This window comes from Poecilia reticulata, chromosome 5 (genome assembly GCF_904066995.2).
Source record: "Poecilia reticulata chromosome 5, P_reticulata-male-v2, whole genome shotgun sequence".
Classification (NCBI taxonomy): domain Eukaryota; kingdom Metazoa; phylum Chordata; class Actinopteri; order Cyprinodontiformes; family Poeciliidae; genus Poecilia; species Poecilia reticulata.
The window spans coordinates 27,847,417-27,872,310 of record NC_088834.1 but is presented as its reverse complement, the minus strand read 5'-3'; the positions used below and the strand labels follow the sequence as shown (position 1 = coordinate 27,872,310).

At 38.7% G+C, this 24,894-nt stretch overlaps 1 protein-coding gene across 1 annotated transcript; it reads right to left on the bottom strand.

The window, feature by feature from the left end:
- Window positions 1–286: 286 nt before the first annotated feature.
- ccdc120b (coiled-coil domain containing 120b) lies at window positions 287–24,524 on the bottom strand. The gene is made up of 12 exons (XM_081607401.1): window positions 24,029–24,524; window positions 10,761–10,904; window positions 10,578–10,674; window positions 10,028–10,158; window positions 7,917–8,018; window positions 7,699–7,819; window positions 6,796–6,855; window positions 6,525–6,678; window positions 6,305–6,406; window positions 4,665–5,702; window positions 2,670–2,752; window positions 287–1,585 (listed from the first exon to the last, which is right to left on the bottom strand). The coding sequence occupies exons 3-12, from the start codon at window positions 10,624–10,626 to the stop codon at window positions 1,488–1,490; spliced, it is 1,938 nt and encodes a 645-aa protein (XP_081463527.1). The 5' UTR covers window positions 10,627–10,674; window positions 10,761–10,904; window positions 24,029–24,524; the 3' UTR covers window positions 287–1,487.
- Window positions 24,525–24,894: the final 370 nt, after the last annotated feature.

Sequence of the window (24,894 nt, the reverse complement as noted above, 5' to 3'; positions counted from 1 at the left end):
AAACTGCTTTAATTTTCACTAATGTTTCTAAATGATTGATCTATAAAGTTGTCAAAAGACACGCAAGTATATACATTCCTTAGCAACTAAATACCAAATCACCATATTTATTTTTAAGCAAACATACAGTAATCCAACGATATCACATGAAATTACTGCACTGAAAAATCAAACTTAATCCAAAATACTTTATAAGAACTTAAAAAATCTTTGATAATTGTAATGGAACAATTTTAACTTCATCTACTAAATGTCTTGGAGAAAATACTTCAGAGGAATATAGAGGTAATTTCAACATGACACTTTATTTAGTAGAACAAATGCAAAATCTCAAACGTACAGCAGAGAGCAGGTCTGTTAAGACAAATGTCACAGGCCTGATTAGAAGGAGATGAGGGAAAGATAAAACAGCTGCATTTATATATTTTGAAAAAAAAAAGAGAAAGAAAAAAACAGTCAAATCAAATATCAACGCATCACACTGTTGGATAAAATGGTTTAAACACACACTGGCAATTCCTGCACCAAGAGCTACAGTAGATGGCTACAAAATGTTATAGGTTCATAAATATAATATAGTTTGAATACATTTTGCTTTAGAGCTAAATTCATAGCATTTATTTTGTATTTACAGAGTACATAATATGAAAAATACCTTTCTGACCCCCAGTGCACAGCAGTTTGGTCTTTGATTTCAGGTTTTTAATGAGCTGGGAGGGAGATCTGTGAAGCTGGAAACTGAAACGCATCAGACAGCAGAAAACGTGACATTCCACAGCGTGCTACACTTTAAGACAGTGGAAAAATATAGAGTCACACACTTAAATAATCACATTCAAATTAGTTTTACAATGGCAATGCTTCAAGTATATAACCGACAACAGAAAAAAAAAAGTTATGCTACACCAAACAGTATTTCAGTTTTTTATGCCTCATGGCTTTTCTAAATGCTACCGAGTCTGGTTAGAAAATGAATTATGATGCAGCATATGGTAGAAAAATGTAAAATGAACTTTTTTGTTAAACAACAAAAAAATACCCCAAGCACATGATTTATAGTCCCTACAAATACAGACCAGTTTTCATTTTATTTTACAGGATTTAACAGTGCGAGACCTGCTCACACCTTCGCCGAACGCTGCAGCAGCTCCGCTCACACAAACCACCACTAATGCTCACTTGGGGGGTGGAAGGCATATACTACACCGTTATGAGATTAGTTGGGAATAAAATGCCAGTGTGAAACTCATCAGCACCTTCCTCACCATCTACACACCGTCACTCAGACCTACAGCAGACGTTGAAAAGCCTCTTTGGCTTTGCCTCATAGCAAAATCTCACTGCTGCCCGTCTCCTGGTGACTGTTTAATAGGGAATTAAGGCTTCAGATGTTTATAAAGTGCTCTGTATGACACTCAAATCCAGCTGAATGTAGTTTTATTTTATTTGTTGTCCTACAGTCATGTGCTACAACCATACAGCAGGTCTCACTCCGGCCCTACGCGTTTACCTGCTGCTGGTTTTAACTCGTCTGTTGAGGTCTTAACAGAGAAGGCTTCATTTATTACCCAGCACTTATCTGAATCTAGAAAATAAAAAAAGAGACAATCACATCAGTCTATTAACTAATTGAGTGACATCATCAACGGTTTCACTTTGATTATAACTTTTTACAGATTGTTAGCACAGAAGTTTGCTAAGATATTTGAACCGACCTGATCATCGTTACATTTTTATTGGGATTTTAATGTGATGGACCAACACAAAGCAGCGCATAAATCGAGTAGGAAAAATGATGCATGATTTTCTATGCTTTACAGATAAAAATGTGATTTTGTTTTCAGCTCCCCCTAAGTCAATAACTCTGCGTATAATTGTATGCCTTGCTTTTCTAAACCATCCTGAAAATCATGCATCTTTTTCGTTTTCCTTCATCTTTTTGCACCAGCGTGTTTCGTCCAGTCTGATGACAAAAAGTGGAAAAGTTCATCTGCTACGAATACTTCAGCAAGGCAGTGTTTGTAAACATCTTGGCACTTCCGCCTGAGCGTCATGTCACTACATTTCATGCCTCCCCGTTCGTTTTTATAAAATACTTTTCTTAAAAAAAAAAAAAGAAATGCTAGCGAGTGAATGGCAGATGAACAGTGAGGCATGTTTTCACTTTTTTTATATATAGTTTAGAAAAGCAATCGTGTAGCTGTTTTGTTCGAATGGAATGAGACTGTAACTATTGTTTATCACATATTTGAGAAGCAATAAATTACCCTCTGTAATATAGCTGTTTTTATATCAGAATATACAAAATAGTTATTTAGAGATGTCTATATTCTGTAAAAAAGTATACCTTGGGAGATTTATTAGGACCAGACGCGGCGTTTACTGGTATTAGATGTTTCGACAAGTCAGAACCAGTGCACATTCATACAGAAACACTGGGTTACAAGTTTATACTGTTGGAATCAGACAGAACACAGGAAATTCTTCAGTTTTTTCCTCTTCTTTTTTTGAACTATACAGCTACACTTCAGTCCCATTCTGCTGAGGTTGCCATGTTTTGCGTTGTCACTGAGGTCACATTGTATCCACTTGTAACTTTTAATGGAGTCTAGATGAGGCTACAGTGTTTCTGCTGATACGTTGCATCTGTGGTTTTCAGACCAGGGTACCTGGGTCCGCGCTCGGCTCTTTTGGGGTCGCCTCTTGCTTTTGTGGATCTGGAGTTTCCTGGTAGAGAGAAAACTCCATTGATCTGGAAGAAAAATACACACACACACACAAAAAAAAATATGGTCAGTGCATGAAGCCCATAAAGGCAGTACGTTAAAAGTTGAAACATTTAAAAGAAAGAAAAAAAAAAAAAAAAGCACGTCGTCAAGGAGCTACATGGAGAAACAGCGATCACTAGTGTGGAATATACTCCCGGAAAACTGCAAAAGTGCTGAAACACTGATTTCTTTTAAATCAAGGCTAAAAATCCACCTGCTTAGTATTAGTTTTGATTCATAATAACTGGAATATTGATCATTATATGTTATTTGATGTCCATTTGCCTCATCATTTTGATGACGTAATTTGACAAAATTGAATGTTTAATGCACATTTACAATTATGATGCAAAGTACTTTGATATGTTTTGTTGCCACATTTGAGTGTTTTTTATCATGAACAACCCATTTAGGATCATGCACTATCTACAGACTTTGACTAGGTCACTTCAAAAATCATTGTTTTTTTGGGGAACGACTCAGAGACAGGTGTGTATGTGCCCTTCGATCAACATCCTGTCACGTGACCCGGCTGTACTTGAGCTAAAGGTCACAAACTGCAAGATAAATCTGATTGGTAAAGCTTTTGTAAAACAAACAAAGAAGCTAGATGTTAGCATAAGGCTGTAGGTGGGAGGTTTATGCTTATTCAAAAATGCGGCCATAAAATTAGACGCAATTGTAAAAGTGGATGATGGATCCATTCATAGCGTGTAAGGTTAGAGTAACACCACCGTCCTCCGCTGGACAACAGCTAAACAAATATGATCTATAAAAACAGGAAGGTCAAAGAGAAACATACACACACAACATTCTCCTTTTGAGTAATTATCTCCCAAACAAATAAAACCTGCTAACTCCACCTCATTAGGGACTAGTCAGTAAAGTTTGTGTCTTCTGACAGTTACGACCTCCAGCCTCCTTTAAACAGGTGATTAAGTGTAAACTATGTGAAGTCTCTTTATTTTTCCACAAGCACAGAAAAGTCGACAGGCACAAATCACTCAGTGAAAGTCACAAATGTGCTGCAGATTTACGACAAAACACTCACCGTTAAATTCACAGTGACTTGTTGCACACTGAGGTTCAAAAATGTTTAATTGAACTAGAGATAGCAAATGCATTTATTTCTACTATTTAAAACTTCACTAATGCAAAAAGCTAAGCTTAATTCAAAAACGCTACACAGTTTATATATGTTTTTATTTTTTTTGTAAAACTATTTATTACTCATATCATAAATTAAAAGTATGCACCTTCTACATTTGCCACCTCAATCTCACAGGACTACCAGCATTGTCTGTCACAAATGTCTGACAGAAAATTTATAGGAAAAATTTGAGAAGGTTAAGAGTTTTGTTTTTTCTCCACACACATTTCTGACTTCACAATGTAAAAATATCCTAGTCAAAAAATCCTAAATTCATGCCTTTTTCTACTGGAAATTTATAATTTTTCTTGCAAATTTACAACTTTTTAATGTCGGATTATCCAAGTTTATCCAAAACTTTTTTTAATGTTTTTTGGTGTAAATGTACTTATTTTTTACGATGGAAAATTAGAGCGATTGTAGATTAAAAGGAAAAAAAGTCAGACATTATGTTGATTCAGCACGACATAAATTAACATGATCCAGACATTTAATGCTTCTGCTGTTTAATTTGTCTTCTTCTTTTAGCAGTGCATTGTAGTCAGACAATGTGTTGAGTTTCCTTACAAACCACAAGCTAAATACTTTACAGCGTACTGTCTAAACTTAGGGACAGTCTGGAGCATGGAGAGCATTTTTTTCAAAAACAGAATGTTGTTTTGATCTTTTCATTTTACATTAATATGTATAAATTCTAGATTTTGACATAAAATATTCCAGTCATGTAGCGATACTTGTGTACTGACCGTCCATGTAGCGGGTGACCATGGAAGCTTGCTGACTGGGGTATTTGAGGCCTTTGGAGGTTGGCCGTTTCCCCTTGAAGGGACTGGACCTGGTGCACCAGAGGATGGGGGTGCGAGAGTCGAGAGATGCCCGCTTCATGGCCCTTTGAGGCAGAAGGGGGGTAGCCGAAGGCGTTCCTCAAGTACCAGTCCCTCAGTCCCTCCAGGGCGAGTGCTTTATGTAGGCTTCTGGTCGAATCTTCTGGAGTGGGGAGAGAAAACTGCGGGGGCCTACGGCCGAAGGAGGACCCAGTCAGCTCAGTCTGGTATGGGAGTAGGTTGGGGATGGAGGATGTGGTGGTGCCAGTGGCAGGAAGAGGAGACTCGTACGCCGAGAGCAAAATGCCGTCTTGTGAATGTTGCTGCAAAGGAATGAAAGGCCCACAAGATTTGGTCCTGGTGACCTTGACCCTACGGAGCTCCGCCTGGGACCCTCTGAGGACCATGGGGCTGTAAGGACTTGCAGCACTGGGAAGGTTCACCTGGGAGTGGGAGAAGCCGTTGGCATGTGGAGGCACTGCAGCAGTAGAGGAACGAGGAGAGGACATGTCTTGCCAAATTCGGCCTGTGGACTGGTACAACTGGTGCTGCACCTGCATCCTCTGCTGCTTCCCCCAGATGTAGTCCATCAGTAGTTCATTGTAGCCTCCGCTGGCCCCTCTGCCGCCCACTGACAGACGCATTTTACTCTGCTCCACAGAGCCGTCGCCTTGGCTCTCTGGGCTGCCGAGCTGAATCTGCCGCAGTTTGCCGTCGGTCAGGGTCTCGGAGCTCTTGTACGGTCCTCCCCGCTGAGGCATGCCATTTCTGGGTCCAGGCTCGTCTGGCAGGCTGGAGCGATCCAGGAGGGCCTCGGAGCTGTTGCTGCGCCGTGCTCTGGAGCTGTAAGGGCAGCTCCTGCGATCAGAGGACGAGCCCTCCTGAGCCAGGGGAATCATGTACGGCACATCCAGGCTGCCAGACCACTGCTTCAACCCATTGCTGCCCGGTGCATCAGACCTACAGGAGGATTAAACACAAGAACATAAAGAACCACAAAGACAACTGCAGATAAAAATCAGTGGACATTTTCTGTATTTTTAAAGTGAACCATAACATGGCAGCTAAATTGCATCAGTACAGAACTACAAGTGCATCAAACCAAAAAAAATAAATATGAAAAATATGAAGAGCTGCTGTTTTGCAAGTTGTGCTCCTCAACAAACAGTGTGACTGATTAAATATCTTTGACTAGGGCTGTCCAAAATGTGGCTCTGGGGCCAGTTGTGACCTTTGAAATAATTTTGTTCGGCCTCTGATCACATTTTGAAAATGGTAAACAACTGATGACCAAGAAAAATGTGGGAATTGTTTTACTTTCAATAAAGCAACAGTCCAAAGCCATTTTTTTCATGCTTCGTGATATAAATATTTCATAAAAATCTGGTTTATTGTTGAGCAGGTAAAGTAAAAAAAAAAAAAAATCACAATAAACAAATTTTTTTATTTTTAATTTAATGAATCTTGTGGCCCACTAGTAGTTCAGATTTGTCAGTTTTGACCCCCAGGAGAAAAGGTTTGGACACCACTGTGAGATAAAAGCCATAAGAGTCGCTGGGTACCTGACATGAACACTGATTGGAGCAGTTCGGGCCAACAACGGCGTCGCTGGAACACTTCTACCTTCAACATTAGAAGCACTTCTGGGTAAAGAGTGAGTTGGGCTGCAAAAGTCAACACAAAGTTTGTATAACTTACACAATAGAGATTGTATCATGTATGTCTGTATAAGTGACAGAGGGACCAGGCTGGCAGCATACATCTGAACTCTTAGACAATTACCTCACAGAGCTTGTGACCGAGTTGCGACGTGTCCTCATTTCATAGTAAATCTCAACAGGAGAGAGTTTCCTGCTGATCCTGTGGTCGGGGCTTCCCACGGTGAGCCGGGGCTGAGACAGGGAGCGCTGGTCAGCAGCAACGCTGGGTGAAGAGTCTGTGAGGAGAAAAACAGCAGCAAATGGTGACCAACTGCAACATATACACTGATGAATTTCTGGGGTATTTAGGCAGAGTAAAATATTTAGAGAACATTTATGTACAGTCGACTCACCGTTGTCATGTGATGTTGAATCCGACATAGAGCTGGTACTTTCTGACATCACAGTGTCCTCTAAAAGACAGAGATGAGTTCAGGTCATGGGCTGAATAAACATTACTCAGATAGCCCTAAATAAAAATCAGTGCCGTAGTAAGCGTTGCATGTATTTTAATCTCAGTATAAACGCAGCTGTTTTGACGTTTTTAGATTAGACTTCATTAATCGCTCTGGTTCCTCTGGGAAATCCAGTTTCCAGCAGCAGAAGAAACATCTTATCAAGAAACATAAAACAGCAAAATGTAATAAAAACACAAATGGAATTAATTAATGTAATATTTTTAGAGAAATTAAAGAACAAACAGCCATGAAGACCAATATCTCAGTGCTCATCAATAACAGATAAAGGAAGCGGCCATAGACTGTAGAGGTAAATATGTTCCTGATATGCATGACTTGTAATAATATATCCTACCAAATAGTGCATCCAGGCATCCACTGTAATGTCACACACACTGTGTATGACAGAGGCGATTCAACATATTGTGCAGTTCTAGTTCAGATGTGAAGCATTTTACTGAGCTACAATGGCTCAGTCAAAGTCCACACCTAAATTCAATTGAGACTTTAAAGTTGATGTTAACAGACATTTTCCATCCAATCCGACTCAACTGGGGCTCAACAATAGGGAAAAGAAATTAAGCCTCTACGTGTGCAAATGAAGTGTCACGCTTTCAGATTTTTATTTGCACAACAACTGAATACTAAGTAACCTTCTTTACAACAATGCATTACTTTGTGTTGGTCTATCACATCAAATTCAACAAATTGGTTTGTTGTTTGAATGTGAAAAGAGTAGAAATGCATGTGCACGGCACTTAATGTTTGTTTTCATTTGGAAGAAACAATGTCTTTCACCTGTATGACACCCCCTGTGGACTGCCCTCTTGCTGATATGGCCATTTCTGTCTGACTCAGAGTGTCTGCATAGAGCGCCGGTGAAGATTGCCTTCATCTGCTTTCTTTGGCCGGAGTCATCCTGAAGCCAGAAAACGGCTGTTCATATTACGATACAAGCACAAACAGAGATCCAGCTAATGCGTAAAGCACTATTGATATTCAGGGGGATGGCTCACCTCTGCCTTGGTGCTCGGCGCCAGGCCAGCTCTGCGCTGCACCAGTGGGGGTTTCTCCCCGACCTCCAGAGGGAACGCACGCGGCAACTTCCCAGTCAGCTCCTACAGAGGACATTTAGCAACAACTCTTTACTTGTCTGACAGATCCAACATGAGTTTACTGCACATAAATCCTATGAATGGCACGATGCACTAATATTGCAACAAATCAATAGACACAACTGTATATAAACTCCCATCTGTTGTGTCAGGAATAAAATCCTGCAGAAGAGCAGAAACATCTGAGACGAGCCGCTCTGCTGCCAGAACCGTTTGAGTCCAAAAATAGGCGAAGTGAGATGGAGTGACTCACTACACATCCAGCTGAAAATGAAGGGATGTGTTAAACAGCTGCAAAGAAAACCTGAGGGTGCTGTGGTCTTATTAACATGTGCTGACAATTCATTCGATTCATCTGCAGGCCATTGTGTTTGAGAAAACTGTGCGGCAAGTTGCTCCATGAGTCCGAGCTCAACGGTGGTCAAAGAGATCACCTCTTCTCAGTCATATGGAAGAATTCGATTGCTCTGTTAAATACTCTGTCATTAAGAAATGTTTACAGGCATTAATCTAATTTTTATGTCTGTGAAAAAGTAATTTTATTCTATTTAATAGCTTTTTAAAAAAGAGAAAAATGTTAGGACAGTCTACCCATCGAGAGCCTGTTTTACCCGTTTTTTTCACAATAACTAATTTCTGGGAAACAATAAATTGTCCCAGAAATTATTGCAATAAATGATAATATAGTTATTTTGAGACCATTTTCAACTAATATAAAAATGCAAGAGCCCCCTCTCAAAGATCAATAAACTTTAATTTCCATTTAACACTGGAAATTAGAGACATTTTAAGTATCCAAAATAAATAAACGAAGCAACCTAAACAATAAATTAAGTGGATTGTGCAGTCTCAACAAAACACAAATTTCCTTCAGAACATATATTAGGCTCAGACAGAAAAAACTGGAAAAACTGCCAAAAAAAAGTTCAAACTAACCACTTTGTACTGATTGTCAAATGTTTGCAGCATTTTCGAAAATGCTGACTTTTCAGTAATATTTAAGGGCAGCATCTCTAACTATACGAACAAGCATGCAAATGGATATTATCACGCTCATTTTAATCTCTCGTGCGATTAATTGACTTATTACTTATTGTGACAAGCTTATATGTAAGCCATCTATCAATTTCTGACACCTCTCCTCACTTTCAGCTTTGAGATGGGTTGCTAGGATTCTGGATGGTGAGCTGATCATAATCCCTCTTAAGTCATCGCTCTACAATAAACACAATTATCAATTCCTTTCACATTGTACAAACCGAGCAGAAGGACCACAGGCGTTGTGCTCTTTCAGATTATGCACCTGGTGCACAAACCTGGCAGGACCGGTGTGTGAGACCCGTGCAATTGCTCCAAAAAGCTTCTTCAGTTTTGAACGTGGTCTTAAGTAACGGCCTCATACATACGTTGTAGTCAGAATAAATGCACTATTGTTTGGTCGATTCCTTGTAAAGTGTTGCTATGGTGAAATGAACCAGTCATATCTGGTCACTATGTATGTTTGTCTCTGTCTGGAGAGCAACTGGTTTGCATTATGGCCTAAACACACACACACACATACACCCACACGCACGCACGCACGCACGCACGCACGCACGCACGCACGCACACACACACACACACACACACACACACACACACACACACACACACACACACACACACAGTGCTTTGAAGGACAAACCTCTCTGAAAATGCTCAGTGACGATGTTACTAGTCGTGTACCTGAGTCGACATGCTAATGTTTCATTTCAGCCATTACTAGTGGAAGTAATAGTGGGGATGTTCTAATTCATTTTGCAGAAAACGTTAAGATGCCTCCAGTTTTAATTGTTTGGTTATACTAGTTTTATTTTTCAGCATCTTGTAAAAGCTAATAATATCCACATGTCCAAGAAAGAAATAGGCTATAATAGGTTTTTTTCACATGGATAAAGGGAATATGTTGGGGTTTTTTTTTTTATCCTGACCTTCATTTGGTACGTCTGAAGACAGAAATGAAAGTCACTCACTGCTTCCTGCAAACACACTTGTTTAAGCTCTCCCACTCTGGCATTGAGGAGAGCCTCCAGGGTCTGCTTCCTCTCCTGCAGAGCTGCAATCCTCTCAGCCTGCAGTTTGCTGTCCTGGCAGCCTTGAACATCTGCAGGCCACAACACATGTAAAGCATCTTTAGATAGCAAACAACAGCAGCTTCACATTTAGAGCAAATGACTCAGGTTTACACGTGCAGTAGCTAAAAAAAAACCTGGTGCAACGAGTGTTTTATCCATCATATCACTGTCTCTTTTTTTCTTTTTTGTACTGTTTTGTTCTCAGATTTCTAGTTTTCTGATTAAAGTATCTTGCAGCTGTGATGACATTGTGTGAACAAAAGATGTTCACACAAGCAGATGTTTTTTCAGCTGACTGGTCCCATGAGAAAACTTGTCAGAATAAAAACAAAAAAAAACAAACAACAAGCTACTAAATAAACTTCTCAGGCCATTTCAAGCTTGTCCAGGCACGATGGGCTGTTTTTTCCTCTGTTTTCTTACACAGTGAGACGACTCTGCTACTCACCAGGAGTCCCCAAACCCATGGATGTTATCAGATGTCCTTTGACCTCCATGCAACGTAACTTTGAGGACACAACTCACTCTCCCAGCGACGCCCTTACCTGGATGAAGTCGGATTAGAGGTCATTTGCATCTGAAAGCCACGGATAGAAATGTTTGCAAGTTTCAATCTTTCCTTCCGTCTGACCTTGCAGCCATCTGTGATGTTGAGGTGTGGAGGGAGCAGCATTTTTTTCTCCAAATTAGCAGTAGATAAACATGGGCGCGGTCTGAATCGTGGGAGACACACAGGGAGGCGCAGCGCCTCGGCTCAGATGGATAACGTCAAATTCTGAGAGAGATGAAAGAAGAAATACACATTAATGTTATTATATTATTATGTTAGAATAAATATGGTACTGTTCTCTGCTGCTTTAGGTTTACAAAAAATAGGAATTTAACAGTAAATCAAACCACATAGTGCAAGTAAAAGGGATAAAGAAAACCAGTGGTTAAAGTTGTAACAATTCACCGATACACTAACTTTAGATACCGCTGCAATGCCTTGCAAATATAAAATGTTTCACACTTTGTCACATTGCAACCACAAACTCTTAAGTATTTTATTTGGATTTTATGAAATAGACAAACACAAGGTAGGGCAAAAATTGTAAAGTTATAACATCAAGGTGGTTTTTAAAATTTTTTTTTTTAAATAAAACATGGGAATACTTAAATTGCACATTTATTAAAGTACAGAGACAACAACTTTAGGCTTGTTTCTTTACACTTTCAATGGACTTAATTGTTGAATTAGAGGGGTTGAAAAAAATGTATCCCACACTTTAAATGTATAAAGAATTAAGCATTACTTTGTGCTTGCCGGTCATATTAAATCCACACAGAAATATCTGTGATTCTACACTAAACCAGTTTTAAGTCTGGTTTTAACATGCGTGTAAGAGATTCTGAACGAATGACTCTAAAATTAGCACTCGACTACAATTAGCAACTAATTAATTTGCAAAAAGATGGGAAATGAGACAGGGTAAGTAACATTAATAATGTATGGACTGAATTAGAGGAGGAGAAATGTATTCTCTTGGTAGTTTGTCCATGTCTTGATTAAAGCAAAGTGAGAAGAACAAGAAGAATGAAACCAAAAGGACTGAAACCTGGTTGGTGGGATCAGTAACAAAAGTAGGAAATCAATGAGTATTATTTTATCTCCTCCTGTCTTGACTTCCAGAGACATAATTCTGAAAATACTTCAATTAAGAAATACACTCAAACCTTTGAAAAGTATTGTTTTCTCTGAACTGAGGCAGATATTGTTTTGTTTCCATGTAGTATATGTGCCAAATGCACAAAGCTTCATCTCTAATATCCAACAGAGACCTGATATCCAAAAATAGTGACAGTGTTTTCTGCCAAAACCCCCTTTACTCATCGCTGCTGGCAGATCGCTGCCATAAACAATCGCCCTTCTGTCTCTTTGCCAGTTGCTTAAATCATAAAACGACATCCGTCAGCCCACAAATCCACGCGCAGGGCTCTTAAGGCCTGGCGCACAATCGCCGTGGCTGAGGCCACTTCAGCCAGCGCTGCGTCTTTGAAACAGAAACATTTATCTACCGGTTAGTTAGAGCAGCCGCCTTCGAAGCTCTGCTCGCAATCAACCGGCTACTTCCTCGTTTTCTGTGAAGACGGACACTAGATGCTCCAAACATTTGTGTTGGCTTCTGTCCTGAAAGTGAACCGGTAGCCAGAGTATGTGTGAAAGCCTCCGCCCCCCTCCACCAAGGCATGCCTGACCTCCCTTTGACAGACAAGTGGGAGCCTTTCACAAAAAACATGTGGCAGACTTACGACTGCCGCCTGGACAAAAGCTCATCACATGAATCCCGTTAGACCGAGTGGAGTCTATGATGATCGGATTTTCACTGCTAATCTACTGGACTAAGAGGAAGTTTTTTTTTGTTGTTGTTTGTTTTACCTGAGATAAACAATACGCCGTCACATCTGTTATCCGATGGGCAGTCGAGTGGAAGAACCGCAGAGAGTAGCGGTTGAGAAAACAAGAGGGAAACATTTGGTATTCATCTAGGCAGCTGAACGCGGGAGCCAAAAGGTTGCCATGCCTCTTAAGAATTGCTCTGTTGTGCCACAGAAACATTTGCTCAGACATTTGGTGCCTTTCTCAATAAAGATGTTCCCACCATCTTGACCAAAAACAAATATTTCACTCTCGCAGCTCTGCTTGTGTTCTTTTAATCCTTTGACATACAAAGAAAAAAAAAACACCACCACATTGTTCCTGTTGGTAAATGTAGATTCAGGGGTATAATTTTCACTTCAACTTTACAGTTTATATTCACCAGATCTGCTGGCTCACAGTGGATGATTTTAACAAGGTTTCATAAGTAAATATCATGCAGCGTTTTCCACTTTGAGGCAACATATGACTACTAAATCGATTCTGTGGGGATTTTATGTGACAGACCCACACAAACTAGTTGGAAAGTGGAAGGAAAACGATTCATGTTTAAAAAAATAAATAACTTATGAAGGTATCTTTTTTGGTGTCAATTAGGTAAAATCAAGTGGTTGCACTTTATCTAGAAGTATAATAGCAAATAACACAAATGTTTGACACTTTCCTTTGTGAAAGAACACTGAAATATATTATTTTCCTTTCAGTACACAATTACTTATTATATAAGGTCTGTGACAGAATATTGGGTTTTATATTAAGAGGAGACATAAGATTTAAAAAAACAGAGTCCGTCCTATATGGGAAAAAAAAAAGAAATGTGTGTGTGTTTGTGGAGTGGATTTAAGGAACTGGTTAAATGCTGGATTGAAACAATAGAAAGACATAACTCAGTTTAAAATAAGATATAAAAAGTCATTTTAAATGCTTCTATGTTGGAGGATGTAAGCTGATGGTAGAGAGTGAAGGACTCACTTACTTACTTAGTGTAAGTAATGGAATGTTTCCCATTCCATTACTTACACTAAGTAAGTAAGTAAGTTACTTACACTTACTTACACTAAGTAAGTGTAAGTAAGTAAGTATCCTCTGGACTTCTGGGTTGCTAGATAAGTATAAGTAAATATTCTCTGGACTATATAAGTGTGCTATAAATTTGTAAAAGTAATGAGTACTTCACAGTTTCTAAGTAATAAAAAAAAACCTAAATGTTCATGTTCTGGAAGATTTTTTTCTGGATTCTAAGTTCATTCTAATTCTTTTTCTGGGTTGCAATAATAGGAGTCTCTATCTAAATAGTAAGTACTCTACAGTTTCTAAAAAATAAGCTAAAGAGTAACTAATAAACTAATAAACTGAGTCTCTGGATTCCACGTTTGTTCTATTCCTTCTTCGAGTTAAAAGTGAGTATTCCAGTTTCTAACAAAATAAAATAAAAAGAGGAAAGGACACATTATGACAGATGGCAACATTCAGACAAAACAAAGGACAAAACAAAGACATGAGTGAAGGCGGTGACGTCAAAGGGCCATGAAACCACGTTGCTCAGCCTCCCGGCAGAAGTCCGATAACGATGTTGTTATCCAGGAATGTCCTTGGGAGCGCTCAGCTCCACAGCTGCATGGATAACAGGAGGGGTGAGGAGGGAAAGAGCGTTGTGTTTACATATCTTCAAGGGGATTGGAAATATGCAGCCCTTCCAATGCAACACGGGGAAAGCCAATTCAGATACAGAATGTCTTCGGTCGGGAAGATTATAAATTTCAATCTTCCCTAAAGTCTCTCTGATACATCTCAGTTCCCAATCATCCAAATTAGTTTGGTCGTTCCACTGAACCGAAACTAACAACATCTCCAAGATCAATTCCATTCCGTTAGTGAGTTTTAGAGTCCTCAGCTGGGCTGCGAGTCTCAGCAAGACTCACATCCAACTTGTGTCTCTGTCCACACCAATAGTCTGAGTGTTCCCTAGTTCGGCCAAGTCCATCACAAATTTGTCGATAAGCCAGGAATCCACAAGCTCCAAACAGCAGAAATCCTGTTATCATGAATAAATCCAGGGTGAATCCCGCCGGGTGTGTCCCCACAGGACAAGAGGGCTCCCCTGAGCCCAGACTTCTCGTCTAGAAAATTTTATCAATTGCATTGAGAGACCGGTTGACCAGATCCATAATTTGTAGATTAGGAGGATGTGCAAAGAAAGGATCCAAAAATATAGAAAGACAGGACAAAAACCGAGCAAGCAAGGCAGTGAGGGAGCAGAGGAAAAAAGTATCCGCCTTAATTGAGAGCTAGAGAGAAATCAATAAATAAAAAATAAAATTTATCATGCGATTAATTGGTTATTATTTCTTATTGTGACTGGCCTATTTGTGACTCTTTAAATAAACTAAACTAATTAGGTGTTAGTTTCTAATGGTCTATTTTGTACAATACCATTTGAATACATTTAAGTTGGTGGTTGTAACGTGATAAACTGTGAAACAGTTCAAAAGGTCTGACAACTTCTTCATGGTGGTATTCATCTCACGAGGACAACATCGTCAACGATGGTCATCCGTCCAGCAAAACAAGCTTTTTTATTCCAACTGAGCTCCTGGTTTCTTTAATTAAATTACTGGAGTCTGTATGGGTCTGGTGTGCGTAACGAGTATCAGATGAGATAAGTTGGCTTTGAACAATACAGTCAGTGTTTGCTACACTTCAGTGTGTAATTATAATAGCCTGGTTGTAGCTCAGCGCTGTGCGTTTATGAGGTTTTGGAGAAGTGGCGGTTTGCACACAAAAAACAGACCCAACAAAGAGGACGACCAGGTTTAAACCTTTGATCATTACGGCGTCTAAAGTACAGGGCACCTGACTGCTAAACGTTCAAAAACATCTGGTTTGCAGATGTGGGCAGGTACAAAGGAAGCAGATTCCAGAGGGATGCTGGTGGGACAGTGGAGAATCAGATAAAGACTCGGAGAGCAGCATCAAAGAAAGGATTACATTAAGGCATCAACAGAAGAGACCCGAGCATCAGATCATCAAAAGCATGTTGACTTTTCATGTGTAGAGCTTTAGATGGCACCCAGGAGGCCGTGTTAGCTAAACATGGGCTGAGAACTACCCTGGTACAGATCACAACACTGGAGAAGCCCGAACGACGCATCTTCATCTTCGGACTAATACACAAGAGATTACAACGTTCACAGTAAGATTAACTCTTCAATTCGTACAGATTTATATGCAGCTTTTATCCCTACATGATTCCAATCGTTCTGTTTCGGTGCTTTTCGTTTTCATCTCACTCACGTTTTATTTATAGAGCATGTTTCATATGGTCAAGTGCTTCCCAACAACAATCAGCAATCACATCAAAAAATACCAACCAGGAAGTAAAATTATAAGGCGACTAGAATAGAAAGTGTCATTAACTGAGGGCACACAATCGTAATCAAATGAGAAAGTACCAGGAACAGAAATCATTATAAAAACACAATTTTCAGATCTTAAGGTCTTGTGTTTAACTAAACAAGAAATAGAGATAAAAACAAAAAAATACATTAATTAAAGTTGCAATGTAGTGTCTATTTCTCAGTCATTACATGACAGTCATAAGTTGTTTCTTGAAGACTTCTCCCAAAAAAGGCAAAAGAAAACAAGATGTCTGAAAATCTGAAAGAAAAAAGTTAATAAAGGTGGAAAATATGATTAATCAATAAATTAGCTAACAAATCATATACTATGCAAATAAAAATCAGCCCTGTATACACTGAATGCATCAGCACTGAGTACTCACTAATTTCTGTCTATAAATCTATCAATAGATGTTTTCAGTTTAGAGAAAATATTCATGTGCTCTGGGGCATAAAAACTATTTTCTTTACTACCGCTATCATTAAACATTGTGCATTTTTATGTGTTCTAGTCCAAAGCAAAAAAAAAAACTGTATATTTGTGAAGACTTCCAGAAATCTGCATCAGTGCATCTTTTCTTTAAAGGAGGGAGTCTCCAAAACAACTATTGGTGAATCAAAAGTGACTGAAACTTCAGTCTTTCTCCAGAACAAAACACCAAACATATTTAGCTGAGAATCCTACTAACACGTTACACGCTGTACCTAGGTGAAAAAAAGTATACTTTAGTATACTAAATTTGAACATACTTTAGTATACTTTTATCGATGTACTTAAACTGTACTATTTTGGAACAACTAATTTTGTGCTTAGTATGCTTTAGTAGTATTAAATTACAAGTAATAGTATATTTTAGTATGCTATACATACTTTTTTGGAACAACTTCAAGTGTACTTAGTGTACTTAAAGTATACTTTTTAAATATAATATTTCAGAGCTTTATTATATTTTGATAAAATTATATTTTGAGTGTAATAATTTGGTCTCGGAATTATATTAAAAACATATATTTCATATACTTCAAATATATTTAAATATACTATTAATATATTAGTAATGTATTTAAATTACACTTATTTATTTTTGATTTCTTGCTTTTGATAATAAACTACAATTTTAATTACTCGTGAAAGTTTTTATTCCTACGTACCTATATTTTAAATGACATGCATAACTATACTACAGTACTTACATGGTTTTAGGCTAAAATTACATGGGAAGATTAATTACACAAGATGCCCAAGGTAATTCAAATATTTTTGTTTTATTACCGACATTTTAAAATTGTCCAATTTTACTCACAACTTTATGAACTTAACATAAATTATCAGTTTACACATCAAAAGTGAACACATGAACATGAAAATTTAAGTGTGACAATAAAGCATGAAAGTGAGGATCAACGACAGAAAATTCCCGTTCACTGCATCTTACAGAATCCTACAAAAAAGAACAATAGAGCAATTAAACAGAGAAAGCATTTGTATTTAAAGTGAACAGAAAAATGGCAAATAAAAAAATAATACAATTTTAAGACGTTGTGGACTCGCCATGTATGTGACATCATAAGAACTGATGATGATTGGGACCGGATGCCTGGGGTGGAAAAACATTTCTGGGTGTCTTCTTTGCCTGTTTATGTTAGAAGTAGAAAAAAAATAGTCAGCAATGTCATAGAATCTGTTGATGTTGGCATTAACTATGAAGCTCTTTTAAATGTGGACTTAAGGAGACAAACTACCTTAAAATATTTCCATCCATGATCTGAACACACTGATCCTTGCAGGGTGGTGAGGGGGGCTGGTGGTGCCCATCTCCAACAGTCATCAGATGAGAGGCAGGGTTCACCCTAGGCAGGGTTCACCCTGGACAGGTCACCAGTCCATCACAGGGCCCTGAAAGCCAACAACAAATAAAATGTATGAAAGAGAAATGTTAGATTAACAAGGACAAAAATTATTTCCAGTTACCTTTAAATCAAATCATGTTTATTAAGCACTTAGTGTTGGTAACACAGCAGTTTTTGTTGTTGAAAATGTAGCTAGCTCCTCATTGAAAAAACAAACTTACATCATGAAGACAATGTGAAGGTTCATCCTCAGAGCTGGTTGGTGACCTGGTGGAGTCAGAGCTTCTTCTTAGACAGAAAAGCCTTTAGGTTTTCTAACATCCGATTTCTCTGGCTTCCTCTTTCATCTTCATTTGCTTAGACTGCAAACATATGTTGAAGATAAAATCATTGATGAACGAGTTAGAACAACAACCACCTCACAATATCAAAGTCTCTTTGTCTTATGGAGCTTAATTAAAACCAGGTTAGTTTATGAATTAAAGTATAAGTCGCAACAAACAGCTTCCTGCAGTTATAACATGAAGCTGAATGATTACTATAGTAATAATCATACAAGTCACAATACAATTGATAAAATAATTATTTAAGAAACCAACGTAAGTTATATATCTTTACTGCACTGTTTATAATTAAATGAAGATAATTAATAAGCAAACTTACCACCAGCTAGCAACACTTAGCAGCCTTCATCTCTCCGGGCTCCTTTTGTGACACACATTTCATTTCCATCAGTTGTTGTCCCGTTGTGTGTTGTCGTCTAACTCGGATTAGGACATCACCAGCTTGAATTCACCAAAATTAGTAACTATTGTCAATGCCCTCTCTACTTTTAAGGCATTATGCGAATAAAATGGCGAATTTGAACAGCGTCTGTTATCTTCCCTGCTTCAAGTTTTTTCTTCTCTTTGGGGCGTTTTTTTAAATAAATGAAAATGTGCAATACCGCCACCATCTGGTCTGGAGTATGAACTGGAGGATTATAAGGTTTTACGTCACACATCTGAAAATTGATTGGATACTTTAAAATTACATCATGATTATCATTTTTTTATTGTATGCTATTTTAATACATAGTAAAAGATTATTAAGGCACTTAAAAATTCATACATATTCATTCATATTTTGTTCACTTAAAATATACTTTTATTTAATATATTAAAAGTGTATTTTGGTACAATTATGTTTAAGTGTGTTTAAAGTTCTAATTTCGAAATTGGTACAAGTGTATTTTTAGTATACTTCAGATATACTTATAGGTAGTACACTTAATATTTAGTATACTTAAAGTGTACTTTCACAAATTTAAGTGAAAGTACACTTAAATTTGTGTAGTAAACTTTTTTTTCACCTGGGTAGGAAGTTCGTTTTCCTTCGTACAGCAGGCGTTTTACAATCTGTAGAAATCAAAACTCACAGCTTGTATGTTTTAAATTCTTCACCCTCCTGAGATCATAACCAGTCGTGTAGTGCCACTATTAGTAAATCATTGCTGAAGAGTCTGACCTCCAAGAAATCCACGTGTTTTTACAACAGTAACTCGTTATGTTTGCTGAGCAGCTGACGCATAAAGGAGCAGCTGGACACGTTCGTCCAGCTTGTCGTGGACAGGTGAGGCCGACACCCGCATGTTGACTATTGTTGGTGTTGACGCAGCTGCTGCTGTTGTCAACTTACACATGGTACCTGCCCCCCCAACCCTGCCGACCGCCTCGGGGCCGGGCTACAAGTCGGCACCTCCAGTTGGATTAGAGCAAGGATCACAGCTTAAAGTTTATTTAGAGCGTGTCTCTTTAAAATGACCATGACAAAGATTGCAGATATGAACACAGCATCCAGCTGTAGCTGAGTTTCCATCACAAATGTGAACAAATCTTTGTCTGTGTTCTGCTGATGTAGAAAAAAAAATCCCAATGAAAGTAAAATCACGTGTGAATAAGCTTGTTCCCGCGATAAGTCGTTACAAATCATGTCAGAGACGGATGTAAACATTTTTATTATAATTCAGCCATTGCCCTGGCATCATCATCTATCAGCCAACAGAGGAGACATCTGTGTCTTATTGGAGCAACAAGCCGCCTGGGAACAGCTATGAATGCTGGGCTTTGGGGAAGTTGGCAATTTTACAGAAGAGCTATGGATTCACCATGTGTGAGTGACTGAGCCTGTCACACTAAACAATAAATTAATTAATTGCATGATAAATTAAAAGAGACAATAATTTTCATTTGCTTGATTTGTTTCTCTTTTCTCTCTCATTTTACAAAAAACTAAATGATAAAAGTCTTCAGTCTGGTGTTTTGTTCTCAACTAAACCTTTTTTGAAGGATAATTTTATTTCCAGTCTTTATAATACATTTAATTTGTTGTTTCTGTTGTTTTATTTATTTATTTTGGATATTCCAAATATCTTCCAGTTCCAGTGTCTAAATGTTCATTAGAATTTAAAGTTTATTGATTTTTGAGAATGTGTTTCATTTCATGCAATTATTACTATTATGTTACTTGAAAATGTTCTCAAAACAACAATGTTATCGTTTATCGCAATAGTTCTGGGACAATCTATCGTCCAGAAAAATTGTTATGACAGGCCTGTGAGTGACACACGACTTTTTATGAACGATGAGACGCTGTGAGAGCTCTGGTGGAGCCAGCTGCACATTGTGCAAAAAACCCCCAAAACCATCATCCTCCAACTACTTCCTGTCTTCTTCTTTGTCGTTTTCACCAGTAGTAACATCCGGTTGTTGACCATGCGACACCTGTGATGGGAAAAAAGGGTTTTCATACAGATGGAAAACCACCTCATCCTGACCATAATAACTTTTTTTAATCTAAAAACGTGATATTTTTTTGTAATATTTAAATTAAGCCAGTTTATTTTCGTAATTTCTAGTTGCACAATTTTATTGTTAATGGAAACCCAGTTACAGACTTGCACTCCGTGTGTTGTCTGTCCTCTGACAGACGACACACCGCAGTCACTGCCGACCGCAGTCACACAGTCCTCTGTGTGACTGCGGTCGGCTCAGTCAGTGTGGAGGTTTTACCCCCACCTGAGCGACCCCAACCAAAGGAACTGTGCGAAAGTTTACGGGAGGTCAGGTGACCCCGACTGACCCCTGATTACGAAGTAATCTCCAGCTGTGCGATCTATATCCACTATATACTGATCCATAAACACACAAGGCAGCACAAAGGAGGCTCACACCGACCAATCACATCGGTGTATTATCCCCCCTTCACTGGCCTTGAGTCACCTTTGCTCCTACCACGGGCAAAACGTAGACCTGCTGATTGCGATCCACCTGGAGTCTGCTGTGATAGGCTGGGGGGAGAGAAGGGGAGTAGCAATAAAGAAAGGAATGTGCTTCTGTAGTCCAAGGGGATTATTTCCATACGTTTCCCCCCCTCCGCTCTACACACCTGGAGGGACTCCTACATGTACTAAAAAGAGTGTTTCTACTCTCTGTAATCCGCTTTGTTGATTTTGGAAGCAGCTCAACGCTTTTGTTTCAGTCAGATTTATGAAGGCAGCCCCAGCCCTGCAGTCAGAGACTTTACTTACACGCACATACAGTAGCTTCTCTGATCTGATTTCATTTTCCCCTTTTGTGCTTCTTTTTTTTGTGCTTATGCAATTTAAAGACAAAGTGGGTTATCTTGTGGCTAACAAGACCACCACTTGATAAGGTCTGGGACTTGATTCCTCCCCAAGGGTGTTTTCATGTTAAATCTGTGCAGATGTTTAAGTAGATCCATGTCAAGAGAGAGCAGAGGACTTTTACTAAGCCAGGTGCTATGGTTATAGAAAAAATAAATAAAAAAGATAAGAAGAGCAGAAATAAAAACAAATAAAAATGACAAACAGGATAAAAAAAACCCTCTGCGATACAACTGGATGTGCACCCAGGGCCGGATTTACATTGATGTGGAGCCCTGGGCTGGAAATTGTTTTGGTTCCCTAAGTAATGCTAATGCTAATTATAGTACATTTATATGTCCTATATATAACCAGATATGAAATGATGATACCAACTGATTAGGTTTAATGCAGCCCTTGTTGTTTCCCCTTCCAAAAAAAAACAACTATAATTTTTCATATACTTTGGTATTGTTTATATGCACAAAAATCCCAAGATATTATTACAACTCACCTGGTGTTAGCCTATTACTCATATAATAGCACAGTGTTTGCAAACCATGTATTCATAAAAAACTAAGAATAATCTGTGGGCACCCCAAATAAACTGTAGCCCTGGGTTACTGCCACTTTAAGCCCTTTCTAAGGTCAAGGCCAGGTTACACCAGGAAATCACTAAATACACCAATGTTAGCAACACCAAACTGCGCTGACAACACTCTTCCATGTTGAAGTTGTTACAGAGGGAAGAAGACCCATTTCCCTGTTTTCAGAACAAATGAGATGTTTAATATGAAATCACAAGAAGCTCAAGAGCTTATAGAGAAAAAACTAATTTTCCTTCAGGCAACAAAGAGACTTTTATAGACTACAGTAAAAATTTATAAAAGATAAAGCTGCTCTCCTTTATCTCTTTGATGATTCCAATTCTATCAGGAAATTCAGGGAAGGAATAGTTTATAATGCTACAGGGCATGAACCATTATTTTGAAGGAATAAAGCTGAGTACTTATGCTGCTACATACTGAACGGTGCAATATAGGCAGTTTTGTTTATTTATTTTTTTAACTTATTATTTTGTACAGCCTCGTCTGTCCCAGACAGTGTTTGCGTCAGTGGCGCTGATAGCTTCGGCTCTGTAACACTGGCTTGTGACATAACAGTTTTATTAATGTGTAACGTAACAGTTTTATTAACATGTAACGTAACATATAAATTAGATCCATTTTCAATTCATCCACAAAGCAGAACTAAATATTTTTGGTTTTAGTTATAGTTTTTCAAGATTGGCATACATCAGAATCAGGCCAAAATCTGATATCAGAGGAACAAAATCTCTGATTAGCACAGATATGACTAATAATTCACTCTCTCAGCTGAATTTCACATTTAAAAACACATGCAGGGAGTGCTAAATTGAAGTGACATGACTTCACATTTGAGGTGATCCAGCAAAAATACAAACCAAAGGAGATATGTCCAGACAAATTATTTCATTTGAAATATCTTAAACATTTGAGTAATGAGATTATGTGTCTAAGATACTTAATGTATCTAAAATAGCATACACTGAATTTTGCAGACTGAAGTTTTTGATCATGAATCAAATAATCAGACTTGGTTCGTTCTTGAAAACATGGACGGACCATTTGTTTACAGAAAGGTAAACCAAGCACTTAAAAAATGACATTTTTCAACTGTCTACCATTGCAAAACACCTAATATCATAAATTTACTAAAGATGGACCTACACAAGATTCCATTAGATGTTTACCAGAAAACAGAGGCGACAATCCCCCTTCAGCTCAAAATAAAACCATATCTAAGTTCTGAAAACAAAGACAAAACAAAAACATGAGGGTAAGTAGATGACCCTGGAGGCACTGACTGACCAACAACTTCTTCTGGATTAGCTTTTTCCACATCCCCACAGGCCTTCTGGTTCAGGAATCTGTTAATAATAGGGCTTAACGAGTCTGCATGGGAACAGGCAGCGCTCATGTAGGTGGAAACAGCGAAACATGTGAGAGACAGCCGTATCAGGATCCTGCCTGAGAATGCAGCAACAGGGAGAAGTTGTATTCCCAGAAAACCTGACACAGATTTGTACTCCTTCATGGCACCAGATTATATTCATGTATATGGATGCGGTCCGCGCATTTCCCGCTTTCAATGTATTGGTGCCAACGAAAAACAGTGCGCTCGCTTGCACCCAGATGAAAAATATTTGGCCTTATTCCATGCAGTCCTTGCATTTAATGCGCAGACGTGTCGTTCAGCAAACAGCATGTCCCCCTCATTAAAGCCCGGCTTGTCAGGCTGCAGCTACCCCGCATTGAGACAGCAACACCGGCTCTTAATGAGCCACCCAGGACTAATTCATTCAAGCAATAACATTTCGCAGGTGTGTCTTTAGGCTGGTCTAAAAACAGGACCGCTGCTTATTTTTTATTTATCTATGTTTTTTTTTAACCCCATTAATACTAATGTTGACGTCGACTTAAATGTTAATGTAACATATAAAAGCAGTGCTGACGAAGATACCCTCGTCCGCCCAGTCAGGATGAGAGAGACATCTTGGAGCTTACCAGGGAGCATGACCGATGCCTTCGAAGGTCTTCGTGGTCCTCTGTAGCAAAACCCAGCCGGGCAAAAACATTCCTGTGGCAGACTAAAAGACAAAAACACCCTTCGGTGAAAAAAGCTACAATTAGCAAAAAGGTGTGGAAATTCGTCGCACGCGATTTAAAAATAAAAAGCCCTCCGCTCACGGTGGCTCCGCGTGCCAATTGTAATTCACCAGCAGCCTCGCGACCTCCGCTGCGTCGGAGCCGCGCGCATCTCAGTCAGCAGAGTCTCTTTTCCGCGAGAAGAAAGCTCCCCCTTCTAAACCGACCGAAGAGCCGCTGTTTTTCACGGCCAGCTGAGACGCTACTGTCACAACACAGAGGCCCCTCCCAGATGTTTCATGCCTCCCAGTGTGCGCTAGTGATACTAATGTCATCCAGTTGTTATTAAGCGGAGTGGCATGAAATGGAAAAGCAGTTAAAGCTAACTGAAGTGATTTTCCTCCTTTCCCTTCTTAGTTCAATAAGATTAGGTGTACTAAACTTACATATATTGTTGCTAGAAATAGTTAAATATTCTAAAAGTAAAATTGTATTTGTATGTGTGTGCGTTAATACACCGAATATATATTTTAGTTCAGAGACGAATGAAAGTCACTTGAATTAACACAGAATAGTCTACAGTGTATTGTGATTGTTTTGTTAAACTATTGCTTTGTCATGAGACAGTATAAGGCGGTCAGCATGGTCACTGCGGACAAATAGTTTTCCTGGAATGGGAAGTAGTTTTTCTGCCATTACAAGAAGATGATTGACGGCATTAAGCCCCTCCTCCTGGCTCTGATTGGTTGTTTTTGACCGGGAGCTGTGCATTTCTTCAGAATCCA

Excerpts from the sequence above, each read along its gene's own strand:
- ccdc120b (XM_081607401.1), bottom strand. The coding sequence starts at position 10,626 with ATGGAGGTCAAAGGACATCTGATAACATCCATGGGTTTGGGGACTCCT. Across the intron at positions 8,019-10,027 it reads AAGTGTGTTTGCAGGAAGCA|GAGCTGACTGGGAAGTTGCC; the intron begins GTGAGTGACTTT and ends TGTCCTCTGTAG. Across the intron at positions 5,703-6,304 it reads CCAATCAGTGTTCATGTCAG|GTCTGATGCACCGGGCAGCA; the intron begins GTACCCAGCGAC and ends ATCCTCCTGTAG.